Source organism: Narcine bancroftii, chromosome 1 (assembly GCF_036971445.1).
Source record: "Narcine bancroftii isolate sNarBan1 chromosome 1, sNarBan1.hap1, whole genome shotgun sequence".
Taxonomy (NCBI): Eukaryota; Metazoa; Chordata; class Chondrichthyes; order Torpediniformes; family Narcinidae; genus Narcine; species Narcine bancroftii.
In genome coordinates this window covers 106,194,688-106,213,750 of record NC_091469.1, presented here as the reverse complement: position 1 = coordinate 106,213,750, position 19,063 = coordinate 106,194,688, and the positions used below count along the sequence as shown (strand labels likewise).

Here is a 19,063-nt window from a genome sequence, read left to right as displayed (position 1 = left end):
TATTAATTCCTCCCCTCCTGGAAGTAATCAACCAGATTGATAAAACACAAAACATACCAGATTCATGCAAAACAGCAATAATTACAGTAATACCAAAGACAGGGAAAGATCCAGTAGCACCAGCGTCATATAGACCAATAACACAGATTATAAGATAATAGCTAAACTATTAGCAAACAGATTGGCAGACTATGTACCAAAAATAGTAAATCTAGACCAAACTGGATTTATTAAAAAAAGATGAACAACGGACAATATCTGTAAATTTATTAGCTTCATTCATGCAGTAGAAGGAAATAAAACTCAAACAGTAGCAGTTGCTTTAGACGCAGAGAAGGCCTTTGACAGAGTAGAATGGAATTATTTATTCAAAGTACTACAAAAATTCAGCCTACCAGAGAAATATATTAATTGGATTAAAGCATTATATAAGGGGCCATTGGCGAAAGTGACAATAAATGGATATATATCAAAACAATTTAACTTAAGCAGATCAACAAGGCAGGGATGTCCATTATCTCCCTCATTGTTCGCGTTAGCTATAGAACCACTAGCAGAACTGATAAGAACATAAAATAAAATAAGAGGTATAAAAAGAAAAGAGAAGGAATATAAAATCAGTCTATTTGCAGATGACGTTTGGAAGACTACACAAAAGAGTCTGGAAAAACAACCAACTGAAAAACCTCACAAAGATAAGCGTATACAGAGCCGTTGTCATACCCACACTCCTGTTCGGCTCCGAATCATGGGTCCTCTACCGGCATCACCTACGGCTCCTAGAATGCTTCCACCAGTGTTGTCTCCGCTCCATCCTCAACATTCATTGGAGCGCTTTCATCCCTATCGTCGAAGTACTCGAGATGGCAGAGGTCGACAGCATAGAGTCCACGCTGCTGAAGATCCAGCTGTGCTGGGTGGGTCACATCTCCAGAATGGAGGACCATCGCCTTCCCAAGATCGTGTTATATGGCGAGCTCTCCACTGGCCACCGTGACAGAGGTGCACCAAAGAAAAGGTACAAGGACTGCCTAAAGATATCTCTTGGTGCCTGCCACATTGACCACCGCCAGTGGGCTGATATCGCCTCAAACCGTGCATCTTGGCGCCTCACAGTTTGGTGGGCAGCAACCTCCTTTGAAGAAGACCGCAGAGCCCATCTCACTGACAAAAGGCAAAGGAGGAAAAACCCAACACCCAACCCCAATCAACCAATTTTCCCCTGCAACCGCTGCAACCGTGTCTGCCTGTCCCGCATCGGACTTATCAGCCACAAACGAGCCTGCAGCTGACGTGGACATTTACCCCCTCCATAAATCTTCGTCTGCGAAGCCAAGCCAAAGAAGAATAATATACTTAACAGAACCAGAAATATCAATAAAAGAATTACATAGGAAATTGAAGGAATATGGAGAAGTATCGGGGTACAAGATCAACGCAAATAAAAGTGAAGCAATGCCAATGAATAATGCGGATTTCACAAAGTTTAAGAAAGAATCACCATTTAGATGGCAAACACAAGCAATGCGATACCTAGGTATACAGCTAAATAAAAATCTCGGCCATCTATACAAACTAAATTATCATCCATTAATGAAAAAAATTACAAGACGACTTAGAGCATTGGAAAGACTTACCACTAACACTGATAGGAAGGATAAACTGTATTAAAATTAACATTTTCCCAAGGATACAATACCTATTTCAGTCATTACCAATTCACCTAACAGAGAGATTCTTCAAGGAGTTAAAGAAAATAATAAGGAAATTCTTATGGAAAGGGGGGAAACCAAGGATAGCACTAGATAAATTAACAGAACGGTACAAACAAGGAGGCTTACAACTACCAAACTTTAAGAATTATTATAGAGCCACACAATTAAGATACCTATCAGATTTTTATCAAACAAGGGAAAAACCAGATTGGACCAGATTTGAACTAGATAAAATAGGGGAGAAGATACTTGAACATATACTATATAAATGGGATGAAAATTGGTGCAATTTAGGAATTCACCGGTATTGCATCATCTGCTCAACATTTGGAAGAAGATTCATGTAGAAAGGAATAAAACAAATTACCAACTACCAAAACTAATATTGACGCAAAATCAACTAATCCCTTTCACAATAAATAACCTTTCCTTTAGAGAATGGGAGAGAAAAGGGATCAAAAGAATAGAAAATTGTTTTTCGGGAAATAAATTATTATCCTTTGAACAAATGAAGGATAAATATAACATAACTCACGATACAATGTTTGCATACCACCAACTGAAAACCTACTTGAAGGACAAATTGGGAAACAATCTGATGTTACCTGAAGGAAGCAATTTTGAATATATGGTTACCGACACAATGATAATTAAAAAATTTGTAACAAACATGTACATCAAACTGCAAGAAAAGGAGAATGAGGAAACAAACGGTAAACCTAAACAAAAATGGGAACAAGATCTAAACATAAAGGTAAAGAATGAAACATGGGAAAAGCTGTGCTCCGGAACAATGAGAAATACAATAAACACGAGGTTACGCATGATACAATATAACTGGATACACAGGCTATTCATCACACCTTAAAAGTTAAATAAGTGGGATCCAACAGTATCAGACAGATGTTTTTGCTGTAAAAAGGAAACGGGAACAACAATTCATGCAATTTGGACATGTGAGAAAGTGAAAAAATTTTGGGAAGATCTAAACCAGATATTAAATAAAATCACAAAAAGCAATATACCAAAAAACCCAGAGATCTTCCTCCTAAGTAATATAAGAAATAAAGAATTTGGACTAGATTTGGATGGAGCACAAAAAAGATTTGTTATGATAGCCCTAGCTGTAGCAAAAAACTGTATTATGTCAACCTGGAAATTAGAAGACAATTTGAGAATACAACAATGGTACATAGAAATGAATAAATGTATTCCATTAGAAAAAATAACAGATAATTAAAGAAATAACATCACAATATTCTAACAAATATGGGAGCCATACATGAAATACAATAGAGAAATTCTACCATGGACTTCCACCACCTAAAATGACAGAAGGAGAAGACAACGAAAAGAACTGACTCAGTAAAATTTCTTGTTTATTTTTATTAAGTGACAACATTGTTTAACGAGTTTAATGTATCTTATAGATTGAACTTCGGGTGAATGGGAGGAGGGGTGAGGGAGGGAGGGAAGGGAGGGGGAAAAAGGGGGAGAAAATGACACTGTATATATTCAAGAGAAAAAAATGTCTGTATGTATCTTGGTCAATATGGTTTATAGTGTGAAAAATAAAAAATAAAATTTTTAAAGTGCTTGTATGTGACCTAAACTAAAAAACCTTCCCCAATTTATCTCCCAAAAACATATCTATTTACAATACAAACACAACATAATTGTCACACTCTCCACCCTCGCCTTAAACCAATGTCCTCTGGATACTGATTCCCCTTCTCTGGGCAAAAAGACTCTGTGTGTTCACCCAATCTATTCCTCTTTTTATTTTGTACACCTCCATGAGATCACCCTTCATCCCCCTGTGCTCCAAGGTATAAACTCCCAGCCTGCTCAACCTCTCCCTGTAGCTCAGGCCCCCATGTCCTGGCAACTCCCCTCACAAACACTCCTTAAACTTTAGCCATTATATCAAGAACACAAGGTAAAAATAGATTATTGAGTGCAACTGATCTTAACTAAGTTGGAGGGACTCAACAGTCATACCACGGATACCAACTGTCCATTGTTATTATAATCGAAAGCAGATTGGGCCTACAAGCTTCTTGTCCCTGGCATTATCAAGATGGCACAGGGGGATTCCTTGTGCCATTGCAGCGTAGTCCACATGTATTGTTGTTATGGGCCTGCTTCCATTTGTCCAGGTGAAAGCGTGGGCCCAAGTCGCCTTGGGTGTCCAGATGGTCACGCCTCACCCTGTGATACAGGGTGAACACAACAAGTGAACAAGTGATGAAAATGTGTTCAATGGAGGGGGAATTATAAACATGGTGTAAGAAAAAGTGGATGAGGTTGTTCAGAGAATGAATCTTAAAGCCTGAATTCAAGCCCGCTGGAACCATGGACTTTACAATCGCAGGCAGTGCCAGATTAACCTAGTAGCAAAAGTAGCATAGTTATGCTGCCATCACACTTCCCCCTCACCGTGCATGTGCCAGCCGGCACTTCGTGCGCCGCTGTCACACTTCCCCCTCATCGCATATGTGCCAGCCGGCACTCGTGCATGTGTGTGAGAAGAAACATGGCCATGTACGCAGGTAAGTGTCCTTTCTGCTACAGGCCCCACATGAGCTTAATCCAGCCTTGACTGCAAGGTGTGTGTGAGAGAACAGAGGTGCCAGAAGGGGCAGCTCTGTGACATAGTGAGTCGGCTGCCTCTCAAATTCAGGGACCCAAGTTCAAACCTTAGCTCGGGCTTTGTCAGTGTGGAGTTTGCATGTTCCACCTGTAACCACATGGGTTTCCTTGCATGTCCTAAAGATATCTGAGTCAGTAAGTTATTTGGCCTTTATAAAGGACTATAAGAAAAGGGTGGAATTGGGGGTAATTGAAATAAGTCTGAGAAAATAAACAACTCTGATTATCCAAAATGTTAGGGACCGAGCCTATGTCTGATAAATGTTTTTTTTTCGGATAACTGGTAATATTTTTAAAACAGCAAATCACTTATAACAGTGTTTAAACAACAACAAACAACAAGGTAAGGCTTTTTAAACATTAAAATAATGTTTAATTCTCACAAAAAAAATGCTAGCCACCACCGATCACTGACACCTCCCCACCGAAGCCCCACTCATGCTGGGAGCCCGAGATCCATGCTGCCGCCGGGAGCCCGAGTTCCGCACCATGATAGCCCCTTCCACAAATGAACTATCGCTGACTTTGCTAATTCAGGCAAACACTAACTTACTGTTTCTGGATTTCAGGGCCCAAGAGGCGAACATGGTCCAGCAGGGCCTTCCGGTTCAATCGGACCTCCTGTAAGTCATGGCGCATCAAAAAAAAACGGCAGAAAAAAGAATCTCAGGGTTGTTTGTGATGTCATGTTTGTGCACTGACAATAAATCTGAAATCCCCTCAAAAAAAAAACAAGGTGGTGGGTTGATGACTCCCTGCTCTCTTGGGCCTTCAGAGCAAATCCTGCCTATGGTGCATTTGGCCCATCAGCTCTCCAACTGGGCTAGCTGTGTCAATCAGATGTAAATCTGGGTCAAACATGAGCACAGATAAGTGGTTATCTGTGTTAACTTTCCTCTGTCTTTATTTGCAATGATATAGCATGGTAGAAGGCCCTTCCAGCCCAGGAAACCTGTGCTGCCCTAATTACACCCAATTAAACTCCTATCCCCATAAATTTTGGATGCTGGAAGGAAACTGGAGGAACCTCCCGCAGGTTCTTGGGAGCATGTACAAACTTCTTACAGAAAGCACTAGATTCGAACCAGGGTTGTTGGCACTATAACAGCATTTCACAAACAACTACATCAATTGTTCCACTTTTACGTTATCTTTTGTCTTATATTAGCATATGTTACACTTTAATTAACTTCCAAGATAAGGTATTTTTACATTATTTAGACATATTGGATTTACTTTCAAACTCTAATTGTACAAATTGTCAGTTCCGATCTTTGACAGCAATGATCTATTGACACTAGCAGGGTGTGGGAGGCTGGACTTAGGGTGCATCAGCTAGGATCCCGTTCTGCTCACCAGGATGTCTCTGGGGCTAAAGAGTCAGCTCAGCTTGTCCTCTGTGTCCAGCTTAGAACATGGTGTATGGTGCAGGCCCGTGCATTCTCTGTGCCCAGCTCAAGCCATGCACCCTCCATGTCCAGCACAGGATATGCTCCCTCTGTGTCCATTGCAGAACATGCACTCTCCATGTTCAGAGCAGGCCATGAACCCTCCTTGTCCACTGCAAGACATGTTCCCTCCATGTTCGGCATAGGATATGCACCCTCTGTGCTCAGCTCAGGCCATGCAACCTCCATGGAGGGTGAGGCCATGCATCCTCAGTGTCCAGTGCAGGCCATACATTCTCAGGGTTCAGCACCTATGCACCATCTGTACATTGTCTCAACCGCTGGGCATGTTGCAGCCATGCTATCTGTTCCCACCCTGCACCTTTCTGCAGGCTAATATCTGAACACTCCCAAAGGAATAGATTGTATTGTATTTTATAAAGAATGACATTGAAGACTGCTAGGTAAACCTTGAGAATTAATATATGTCCTGTATGGTTTTGCAGGGCATTCCAGGAATGAATGGAGAAAAGGGAAGCGGCAGGGAGAAGGGACGGAAGGTAACTGCTGTCGCACCCACCTGTGCAATACTCTCACCGTAAGACATAGAAGCAGTATGAGGCCATTTAAGCCTGTTAACTCTGCTCCACCATTCAAATTGTGGCTGATGTTCAAGTTCATTTATCAAGCCATAGTACGAGTACAACCCAACATCTCTGGTCCTCAGTGAAAAACATGCAAACACACAAAAAGAAAAAGAGTACAGATACACATACCTATATACATGTCTTTTTTACATACATTAAAAAATAAAAATTATTAATAAATAGTAGAGTCACAGAGAGCTGTTTTAGCAGTTCATTCAGTAGTTTCACTGCCATGAGAAGAAGGTGTTCCTCAGCCTGGTGAGTCTAGCTCTAATATTTCTGTATCTCTTTCCTGATGAGGGTAGCTGGAAGATGCTGCACGTGGGATGATAGGGGTCCTTACAGATTTTGCGAGCCATCTTTAAGCAATGACCCAAGTAAATCATATCAATGGGGGAAGGGAGACCTCAGTGATCCTCTCTGCTGCTTCTATGGTCCTGTGGATTGACCTCTGATCCGATGCTCTACAGCAACTGTACCACACTAGGATGCAGCTGGCCAGGACGCTCTTGATAGAGCTCCTGCAGAAATTTGACAGGATGGTGTCTGGTAACTTAGATTGCCTCAGTCTTCTCAGGAAGTGCAGCCGCTGTTGCGTGAAGAGATGTTATGTGTCCAGGATAGGTCACTTCTTAAGTGGACTCCAAGGAATCTGGTGCCCTCTACTCTCTCCATTACCAAACTATTAATGTGTGGTGGAGGGTAGTCCACAATCATCTCTTTTATCTTGTTCATGTTGAGACTCAGGTTGTTACCTTGCACAATTTCACAAGATTTTTCCAACTCTTCTCTGTATTATTGTTGTTGCTGATGAGGTCAACTACTGTTGTGATGGCTCTGTTGGAGCTGGATCTGGTGATGCAGTCGTGGGTCAGTCATGTGAACATGAGCAGGCTGAGCACACAGCCCTGAGACATGCCAGTTCCTCAGCATAACAGTGCTCGACTTTCTCCTACCGACCCGGACAGTCTGTGGTCTTTCAGTTAGTAAGTCCAGAATCCAGTTACAGAGAAAGTTGTTGAGTTCCAGAGAGGACAGCTTATCTGCTAGCTTCTGGGAAATGATCGTATTAAACGCCAAGCTTACATCGATGAACAACACCCTGGTGTATGAGGCATCATTCTCCAGGTGGGTCGTGACAGTGTGGAGGGACACAGGATCATCAGTGGAACAGTTCCATCAGAAGGCGAATTGAAATGGGTCCATCATCTCTGGGATGTATACTTTGATACATTTCATCACCAAACGCTTGAAGCATTTCATAATGGTGGAGGTCTACCACTGGGCGGTAGTCATTGACACCTGTTATTGTTGCCCTCTTTGGTACTGGGATGATGGTAGCTGTCGTGAAATATGTAGTTATGATGGACTGCTGCAGTGAGGTGTTGAAGATCTCAGTAAGGACCTCTGTCCATTGGCACAGTCCAGTACCTGACCAGGAATGTTGTCTGTTTTTTTTTCCTCTCATTTTTCCTCTCAGACCCATTCTCCAGCCTTCTCCCTATAACATTTAGGGCTGTTGGTAATCGAGAATCCATCAATCTGCTTTAAACCTACCCAATCTTGGCAACAAATTCCACAGATTCACCACCATTTGGCTGAGGAGATTTCACCTCATCTCCACGCTAAAAGGACATCCTTTTATTATGTGTCTGTGCCCTCTGGTCTTCAAACCTCCCACTACTGGAAGCATCTTCTCCACATCCACCCTATAGGCCATTTTATAGAGAAAAATATTGCGACTGGAAAGGCAGATATAGGATCTGAGGGGTAATGATTTTTTTTTACACAGAGGGTATGGGTGTATGGAATGGGCTGCCGAAGGAGGTGGTTTGGGCAGGTAATATTGCAATGTTTAAGAAAATAATGGACAGATACATGGATGGGATGGGTTTAGAAGGCTATGGGCCAGAGCGGTTCCAGCTGTGTGGGGGATTATGGATAACAAAGACAACCAATGCTCACCACGTATGTATGCCGTCATGTTGACAGGCGACACCACGGCACCATTCGCCCCGCCTCCATTGGCTTCATAGGACGCAACGAGTCGCAGCTCTTCATAAATCGACGCTGCAGCAGCTTTTTCAGCCTTCTCTATAAAAAGTGCACATTTCTCTCTGCCCTTGGAACCAGCCTCAAAGCAGTTCCCCTCCATAAAAACACCATATATGACCCTTTCAATATTCAGATTGTTTCAATGAGATCCCCCCTCCATCCTTCTGTGCTCCAGCAAATCCAGGCCCAAAGCTTATCCCTGGGATCATTCTCGTAAACCTCCTCTGGATCCTCTCCAAACCCAGCGCATCCTTCCTTGGATTTAGAGCCCAAAACTGCTCACAGTACTCCAAGTGCGGTCTGATAAATTCCTTGTAAAGTCTCAATGTTACATCTTTGCTTTTCTTTACTCGTCCTCTCGAAATGAATGGTCACATTATATTTGCCTTCCTTACTACCAACTCAACCAACAAGTTAATCTTTAGGAAATCCTGCATGAGGACTTCCAAGTCCCTTTGGACCTCCATTTGGTCTCCATTTGGAAAAGTCTTCTTTATTCCTTCTACCAAAGGGCATGACGATCCACTTCCCTATGCTGTGTTCCATCTGCCATTTTTTTGCCCATTCTCCCAACCTGTCTAAGTCCCTCTACAAACATCCTTCTTCCTCAACATTACCTGCCCCTCCAGTTATCATTGTGTCATCCACAAACATGTCCACAAATTCCATTAATTCTGTCATCTAAATTATTTACCTGTAACGTGAAATGTAGTGGACCCAACACTGATCACTGTGGGGCACTATCAGTCATCAACAGCCAACCAGAAAAAGCCCCCTCTATTCCCGTTCTTTGCCTTCGACAAGTTTGCCAATCTTCATCCACGGTCGTACCTTTCCCATAATATCATGGGATCCTATCTTTTTTGGTAGCACCTTGTCAAAGGCCTTCTGAAAATCCAAGTAAACAACATCCACTGACTCACCTTTGTTTGTCTTGCTCATTACTTCCTCAAAGAACTCCAATAGATTGATAAGCCAAGATCTCTCCTGAAGGAAACCATGCTGACCTATTTTATATTGTGCTACTAAGAACTTCAAAACCTCATCCTTGATAATTGATCTTGAATCTTACCAACCACTGAAGTCAAATGAACTGATCTACAATTCCCTGTCTTTGGCTTCTCTCCCTTCTTTAAGACTGAAGTGACATTTGCAAATTTTCAGTTCTCTGGAACTAGCGATTCGTGAAAGATCACAACTAAAGCATTTAGCTGCCTCTCTCTAACCCCAGTGTGTTGTCCATCCGGACCAGGTGACTCATCCAACTTCAGATTCCCAAGCCTTATCTGCTCCATAACAGCGTAGACACTAATTTCTGCCCCCTGACTCTCGCAAATTTCTATCATGCTGTCAGTGTCTTCCACAGTGAAGACTAATGCAAAATAACTTCACTTCATCTGCTATTTCTTTGTTCCCCATTACCACTTTTCAACCATCATTTTCCAGCAATCCAATGTCTTCTTGCCTCTCTTTAACTCTTTATATACCTGAAAAAAGTTTGGTGTCCTTTTTTATGTTACTGGCTGTTTTACCTTCCTATTTCAGCTTTTCTCTCTTGATTGCCTTTCTAGTTAGTTTCTAAAAGTTACCCATTCCTCTGGGTTCCTGTTAATTTTGGCAATACCATAAGCTCTTTCTTTTGCTTTCAGGCTGTCTCTGACTCCTCCTGTCAGTGACGATTGCCTCACCTCCCTTTAGAATGCTGCTTCTACTTTGGGATGAAACAATCTTGTATCTTCCCAAATACTCTCACAAACTCCTACCATTAGCTCCACTGTCTTCCCTGCTCGGTCCCCTTCCAATCATCTTTGGTCAGCTCCTCTCATGCCTCTGCAGTTACCTATATCACCGACACATTTTAATTTTAATTAATTTTGGCCATTGAGACCAATTACATCCATTTAATCTACAACCCTGTACACTTTAGTTTCTTCCTCTCAAAATGCAGAATGAATTCAGTCATACTGTGATCTCTGCCTTCTTTGGGCTCCTGTACCTTCAGCTCCTGAATCCAGTTCATTGCACAACACCAAATCCAGAGTTGCCTTTTACTGTGTGGGCTCAACGACAAGTTAAATTCCTTCTCTTGGGATCCATCACCACAACACTTCCCTGTACAATGCACACTGGTACAAGTATTACCCTTACCCGCACAACTTTACCTGTACAAGATCCACTTGTACAACACAAACCTGTGCAGATGCACATATACAGTATACACCTGTACAATATGCACCATCCATACTATACATTATGCAGCTGTACTATGCATACCTGTGCAATGCACACCTGTACAGTACACCCCTGTATAACATGCTGATTCCACTGACAGGCATCTTTTGAATTGAATTGAATGACATTGAATCAAATCAAATGGAATAAAATCTTCATTTAACATCTTCACAGCTAAGTTTTCTCTTTGTTAAAGGGATCGAGAGGAGATGGAGGAAAGCTAGGACCTCCTGGAGATCCGGGCAAAAAGGTATGTGCAGGAATATTTAAATGTTATTCATACCCAAAATATCTGTGAATATTTTAGTGAAACACCTTCATTGAGGAACAAACAGGAGTAGACTGTCACTGATCAATGAGCCATTGTTTGAGTTAATTGAGCTGAACAGAATCACCTTGCATGCTGCACCTCAGGCAAACTCTACCCAGGGTGAAGCAACCTTGATGTGGATGAACAGCATGAGTCAGCCCCATCTCCCACTGCTTCCATGGTTTCAGTGGATCAGGGCAGGCGATGGTTTGCACAGTGACCATCATCATGGGCAATAGGCCTGCCCAGGCTCACAAGTGGTGAGTGCCTCAGATATAGAGCACTGAGATCCCATCATCTGACTGAGGAGAGGAGGTTTCCAGTGGTGGTATCTGTGGCTTAATTCAGATTTATTTTGTTTTCCGCAGATCGAGAGTAATAAATGGGACTGTTAACAAAGCCCATGGAGCAAATTTTGACCTGCTGTATTCTTTGGTTAACTTCAGATATTCATTTATTAATTCTCTGCTATTCTATTTCTCAGTCACTGGCTATGAAGTACCAGATAGATTTATTATTGATTATCATCAACAGTAACTCTCAGCTTAAACATACTGAAATGAAAGTCTGCAGACGCTGGTGTTGAATGTGCTGGAGAAACTCAGCAGGTCACGCAGCATCGATCGGAAGTGAAGGGTAATCAATGTTTTGGGTCTGGGCCCTTTACTTCCAATAGATGCTGCGTGACCTGCTGAGGTTCCCAGCACGGCCGTGTCTCAGCTTATACATTACACTTCCCCATGTTTTACCTGCAAAATGAAATCAGCCGGTGGTGTTTGGATTCTGAATATGTTCTTGTGCTTTTGCTTCAGGGGAAAGCAGGAGCTGAAGGTTTTCCAGGACGACCAGGCCGTAAGGGTGAGCAGGTAAACAGCACCACGCGAAAGGTTCTGGAAACACTCAGCATCCATGTGGAGAGAAATTCTCTGCAGCAGGCTGTTTCCAGCATGTTCTGTTTTTATCCCAGATTTCCAGAGAGAAATTCTCTGCAGCAGGCTGTTTCCAGCATGTTCTGTTTTATCCCAGATTTCCGACATCTGCATGATGTTTATTTTTCAGCCCCAACTACAGCCTCATTCTGGGTGAACCAGTGCAGTCCCCTCCTGTATGACATCAAATCACAGGAGTCATCAGTGTCATGTCCTTAAGGAGTGAAGGAAGCTCAGAAAGGTAAAGCTGCAGGTGGACTTCCTGTGTTCAACAGTGACAGGAAGTTGGTGACACTAACTCCGAAATAAAGGCAATTATGATTCTGGAAATTGGAAATTGGAAATGTCACTCCACTCCTTAGGAAGGGAGACCTTCAATGCCAGCCATCTGTAGGCCGGTTAGTCTGAGTTCAGTGGTTGGCAAGATTCTAGAGACCATTATTAATGATGAGGTTTTGGGGTACATCAAAGCACAAGGTAAAATAGGCCAAAGTCAGCATGGTTTCCTTCAGGGGAGATCTTGCCTCACCAATCTGTGGGAATTCTTTGATGAAGTAATAGGCAGGGCAGACAAAGGATTGTTGGTGGAATTTGGTTAGATGGGCTTTGACAAGGTGCTGCACGTGAGGATGCTGAACAAGACAGGAGCCCTATCCCATCCCCTACCCTTCCTTCTCCTATCAGAGAGCTCCCCTTCTTAGCCCTTGCTACCCTCTCATCCTATCACTTCTCCGCTTCCTTCTCTTCTGCCCTCCCATTGTATCCACCTGTGCTTCTCCCCTTTCCCTTTCTCTCCTGCCTCCACCTTTTCATTCATGCATCGGTCTGATTTTTGTACCCTTGATGAAGGACTCTCGCCTGAAATGCCAATGACCTTTGACTTCCTCTGGATGCTGCATGTACTGCTGTAATTCTGCAGCATATCTGTGTAGTGCTAGATATTCAATCATTCCGTCTGCACAGTTCTCTGGGGAAGAGAATTCCAAAGGGCAGCACATTTAGCATAGCAGTTAGCGCCACACTATCACAGTGCCAGTAACATGGGTTCGAATCCCACACTGTCTGTAAGGAGTTTGTACATTCTCCCCATGTCTGCGTAGATTACCTGTGGGTGCTTCAGTGTCCTTCCACCCTTCAAAATGCATAGGGTTGGAGGTTAATTTGGGCAGCATGGGTTTAAATGGCCGAATCAGCTTCTACCGTGCCGTAAATAAAATGTAACTATTTAAAATGTAAGAGATTAATGACTTTGAGAGAAAAAGATCCTTATCTCTTACTTCCAAGTTTCCAGCTCCTACATTGAAGCTCTCAATGCCATGTGAAGTATGTTCTATATTTCAATGAGATTGCTTCTCATTCTTCTAACTAAGCATCTAAAACAACAAATTGAATTTTCTGACCAGCTTCCAGTGTAACCAAGCACATGTGGGTGCTGCGCTTCAGCTAATGTCTCAAGTTGCAGCAAGAGAATTTCCCATCTCTTCATTGCCCTGACCCTGCACAGTTAACCTCCTTTTTATCTGATGTACCTAGAAGCTGAAATTATGGTTCAAGTTTATCATCATCTGACTGTGCACGTACAACCTGACAAAGCAGCGTTTCTCCAGACCATGGCGTACACACACACACTCGTGCGCGCACACACATACATGCAAACAAGCACACAAACACGCATGTGTGCACCCACAAACATGTACACACACACAAACCCATGCAAACATATGCGTAAACACACAAACACACCCACAGACACCTGCACAGACACACACAAGCACGTACACAAAATACACAGTAGGTCATAATCACATATATACATAAAGATATATTTAAAATAAATATATACATATTTTACCCGGTTACAGAATTATCTTACAGCTAGTGGGATGAACTACTTCCCTGCCTGGCAACTTTAATTTTGATGCTTCTGCACCTCCTTCTTGATGGTCATGGGTCAAAGATATTGGTTGCTGGATAATAATTCTTCAATAATTCTTTGACCTCTGTTTAAGAAATGCTCCTGGTAAATGTAGTGGAAGATCCCAGTGATTTTCTCGGCCATTTTGAAGATCATCTGTATTGACTTCTGGCCTGATGGTTTGCAGCTACTGAACCACATAATGAAGCAGCCAGACAACACACTCTCATTTGTGCTCCTATAAAATGCTGTCAAGATAGGGGTTGGTAAATCCTTCCACTTAATCAAATCAGACTTAATCTTTTTCATTAACAGTACATAATTTAAATTATACTTCTTCTTCTTCTTGGCTTGGCTTCGCGGACGAAGATTTATGGAGGGGGTTAAAGTCCACGTCAGCTGCAGGCTCGTTTGTGGCTGACAAGTCCGATGCGGGACAGGCAGACACGGTTGCAGCGGTTGCAGGGGAAAATTGGTTGGTTGGGGTTGGGTGTTGGGTTTTTCCTCCTTTGTCTTTTGTCAGTGAGGTGGGCTTTGCGGTCTTCTTCAAAGGAGGTTGCTGCCCGCCGAACTGTGAGGCGCCAAGATGCACGGTTTGAGGCAATATCAGCCCACTGGCAGTGGTCAATGTGGCAGGCACCAAGAGATTTCTTTAGGCAGTCCTTGTACCTCTTCTTTGGTGCACCTCTGTCACGGTGGCCAGTGGAGAGCTCGCCATAAAACACGATCTTGGGAAGGCGATGGTCCTCCATTCTGGAGACGTGACCCACCCAGCGCAGCTGGATCTTCAGCAGCCTGGACTCGATGCTGTCGGCTCTGCCATCTCGAGTACTTTGATGTTAGGGATGAAGTCGCTCCAATGAATGTTGAGGATGGAGCGGAGACAACGCTGGTGGAAGCGTTCTAGGAGCCGTAGGTGACGCCGGTAGAGGACCCAGAATTCGGAGCCGAACAGGAGTGTGGGTATGACAATGGCTCTGTATACGCATATCTTTGTGAGGTTTTTCAGTTGGTTGTTTTTCCAGACTCTTTTGTGTAGTCTTCAAAAGGCGCTATTTGCCTTGGCGAGTCTGTTGTCTATCTCGTTGTCGATCCTTGCATCTGGTGAAATGGTGCAGCCGAGATAGGTAAACTGGTTGACCGTTTTGAGTTTTGTGTGCCTGATGGAGATGTGGGGGGGCTGGTAGTCATGGTGGGGAGCTGGCTGATGGAGGACCTCCGTTTCCTTCAGGCTGACTTCCAGGCCAAACATTTTGGCAGTTTCCACAAAACAGGACGTCAAGCGCTGAAGAGCTGGCTCTGAATGGGCAACTAAAGCGGCATCGTCTGCAAAGAGTAGTTCACGGACAAGTTTCTCTTGTGTCTTGGTATGAGCTTGCAGGCGCCTCAGATTGAAGAGACTGCCATCCGTGCGGTACCGGATGTAAACAGCGTCTTCATTGTTGAGGTCTTTAATGGCTTGGTTCAGCATCATGCTGAAGAAGATTGAAAAGAGGGTTGGTGCGAGAACACAGCCTTGCTTCATGCCATTGTTAATGGAGAAGGGTTCAGAGAGCTCATTGCTGTATCTAACACGACCTTGTTGCAGTTGGATAACCATGTTGAGGAACTTTGGGGGGCATCCGATGCGCTCTAGTATTTGCCAAAGCCCTTTTCTGCTCACGGTGTCGAAGGCTTTGGTTAGGTCAACAAAGGTGATGTAGAGTCCTTTGTTTTGTTCTCTGCACTTTTCTTGGAGCTGTCTGAGGGCAAAGACCATGTCAGTAGTTCCTCTGTTTGCGCGAAAGCCGCACTGTGATTTTGGGAGAATATTCTCGGCGACACTAGGTATTATTCTATTTAGGAGAATCCTAGCGAAGATTTTGCCTGCAATGGAGAGCAGCGTGATTCCCCTGTAGTTTGAGCAGTCTGATTTATCGCCTTTGTTTTTGTACAGGGTGATGATGATGGCATCACGAAGGTCCTGAGGCAGTTTTCCTTGGTCCCAACAAAGCTTGAAAAACTCATGCGGTTTGACATGCAGAGTTTTGCCGCCAGCCTTCCAGACCTCTGGGGGGATTCCATCCATACCTGCTGCTTTGCCACTTTTCAGTTGTTCAATTGCCTTATATGTCTCATCCTGGGTGAGGACCTCATCCAGCTCTAGCCTCACAAACTCAAGCTAGCATGCTGGAACATCAGAACCATGCTAGACAAGGCTGACAGCCACCTACCTGAACGTCGGTCTGCCCTCATTGCACATGAACTCCTCAGACTTGACATCGGCATAGCCGCTCTCAGTGAAGTCCGCCTGGCAGATGTAGGCAGCCTCCAAGAACGCGGCGCAGGTTACACACTCTACTGGTCTGGCAAGCCTTTGGATTAACGACGCCTATCTGGTGTAGGCTTCATGGTCAAGAACTCCATTGCCTCCAAGCTCGAAAACCTCCCGACAGGCCACTCGGACCGGATCATGTCCATGCGACTCCCCCTTCAAAACAAGCGTCGCATCACCCTCATCAGTGTCTATGCTCCAACCCTCCAGGCAGAACCAACAGACAAGGACAAGTTCTACACTGACCTGCGCAACCTCATTCAACGCACCCCTACAGCCGACAAGATTGTCATCCTTGGCGACTTCAACGCTCACGTCGGCAAAGACTCAGAAACCTGGCCAGGAATCCTGGGCAAGCATGGTGTCGGCAAGAGCAACGACAATGGGCGCCTCCTGTTGGAGCTCTGCGCAGAACAGCGGCTTGTCATTACAAACACCCTTTTACAGCAGAGGGACAGCCTGAAGACTACCTGGATGCATCCCCGATCCAAACACTGGCACCTCCTGGACTACGTCCTGGTGCGAGAAAGAGACAAACGTGATGTGCTCCACACCAGGGTCATGCCCAGCGCGGAATGTCACACTGACCACTGGCTGGTTCGCTGCAAGCTCAACCTTCACTTCAAGCCAAAGTCCAGGAACAGTAGAGCCCCTAGAAAGAGGTTCAACGTTGGAAACCTGCAGTCAGACGAAGTGAGAGGAAACTTCCAGGCAAACCTCAAATCAAAGCTCGATGATGCAATCCGCCTCATGGACTCGAAGACTACCATACTGCAATCCACTGAAGAGGTACTGGGCTTCTCCTCCAGGAAAAACAAGGACTGGTTCGACGATAACAGCCAGGAAATCCAGGAGCTGCTGGCAAAGAAGCGAGCTGCCCACCAGGCTCACCTTACAAAGCCGTCCTGTCCAGAGAAGAAACAAGCCTTCCGTCGCGCATGCAGCCATCTTCAGCTCAAACTCCAGGAGATCCAAAATGAGTGGTGGACTAGCCTCGCCAAGCGAACCCAGCTCAGCGCAGACATTGGCGACTTCAGGGGTTTCTACGAGGCTCTAAAGGCTGTGTACGGCCCCTCACCCCAAGTCCAAAGCCCGTTGCGCAGCTCAGACGACAAAGTCCTCCTCAGCGACAAGATCTCCATCCTCAACCGATGGTCAGAACACTTCCAATCTCTTTTAAATTATACAATGATTGAATATTTACATCAATCATTATACCCAAATACTTAACTTTATCAGTCCAACAAAATTTAGTAATTTGTCTACACTGATCATAATTTGCATCAGAAATTGGTAATATTTCACTTTTATCCCAATTCACCTTCTATCCTGACAATACACCATATTGTTCTAAACATTCTTGTAAATGATTAAAGATCGTTCCAGATTAGTTAAATATATCAAAACATAATCAGCAAATAAATTAATCTTATATTCATCATCTGCTATTCTTATACCTCTAACATTCTCATTCTGCCTTATAACTTGAGCTAATGGTTCGATGACGAACGCAAATAGAGCTGGCGACAAAGGACAACCTTGACGAGTTGAACGTGATAATTTAAATAACGAAGAGGTTTGACCATTTGTCGCCACCCTAGCAACTGGATTATTATTTAGTGCCTTTACTCAACCAATAGTAAAGGGTCCAAATTTAAATTTCTCTAAGACTTTAAATAAAAATTTTCATTCGACCCGATCAAAAGCTTTATCAGCATCAAGAGCAATTACCATTGGTAGTTGGGTTGCTGATACATTGATCAACGAAATCACTCTAAGAATATTATCAAAGGCATACCTATTTTTAATAAAACAAACCTGATCGACATGTACCAATTGAGGTAAATACTTAGCAAGCCTATTTGCCAATAACTGCTATTATTTTATAATCTACACACAATAAAGAAATTGGCCGATATGAAGCTACATTCAAAGGGTCTCAGTCTTTTTTTTGGTATAACCGTTAATATTGCACTCAAATTTGAATCTGGTAAAGCTTGTTTCTGCGTCACCTGCTGAAGAATGTCCATAAATAGAGGTGACATCATCATAAAAAGCTTTATAAAATTCAACAGTAAATCCATCATCTCCTGGAGACTTCCCATTAGGCATTTGTAGAATAACATCCTTTATCTCTAAATCAGTAAAAGGAGAGTCCAATTTCTTCACATCATCTTCCACTAATATTGACAAATTTAAATCTGATAAAAAAGATTCAATAAAACCATTGTCTCAAACTCCCTCAGAAGTATATAATTTCTGGTGAAATGATAAAAATTGGTCATTAATTTCCTGAGGTTTATAAGTAACTGAATTATCTTTTCTCACAGCATTAATAGTTCTTGATGTTTGTTCTGTTTTCAATTGCCACGCTAAAACTTTGAGCTCTATCCCCTAATTTGTAATAACGTTGGTTAGATATTTGAATCAAACATTCATACTGATAAATTTGTAATGTATTATATCGTAACTTTAATTTAGATAAAGCTGCTTTATTATCCTCCATAAAATTCCTCTGAAATTCTTTTTCCAAGTCAGCTTCTGTTTTTCCAACATCTGACTCTCCACCAAAAATTTCTTATTTTCTTTTGATGCTAAACAAATAATTTGACCACGTAAAAAGGCCTTTAAATCATCCCATAAAGGAAAATGACTCTGAACTGAATTCCTGTTCAATTCTAGGAAAGAAGCAATTTGATCCTTAACAAATTTTTCAAATTCTGACTTTTTCAGTAACATTGCATTAAACCTCCAACGAAAAGTTAAATGAATGACTTCTGGCCCAACACAAAAGTAAGTAACAATGAATGGTCAGAAACTATTCTACTCTTATATTCAGCTTAAGTAAAACGTGACTGCAAATGTGCTGATGCCAAAAATAAATCAACCCTTGAAAATGAATCATG

General features: G+C 43.0%; 1 protein-coding gene across 6 annotated transcripts in view; it reads left to right on the top strand.

Moving 5' to 3' along the window:
- The window catches only part of LOC138762226 (collagen alpha-2(I) chain-like), a 512,086-nt gene that overhangs the window by 463,266 nt on the left and 29,757 nt on the right, over nucleotides 1-19,063 (top strand). For 5 of the 6 annotated variants that reach the window (XM_069935862.1, XM_069935881.1, XM_069935854.1 and 2 more), the window contains 4 exons: nucleotides 4,937-4,990; nucleotides 6,262-6,315; nucleotides 10,886-10,939; nucleotides 11,812-11,865. In XM_069935862.1, coding sequence (XP_069791963.1) covers nucleotides 4,937-4,990; nucleotides 6,262-6,315; nucleotides 10,886-10,939; nucleotides 11,812-11,865 — 216 coding nt within the window. Of the gene's footprint in view, nucleotides 1-4,936; nucleotides 4,991-6,261; nucleotides 6,316-10,885; nucleotides 10,940-11,811; nucleotides 11,866-18,890; nucleotides 18,951-19,063 lie in introns of all 6 variants that reach the window. The other variant, XR_011356852.1, reaches the window with a different exon arrangement.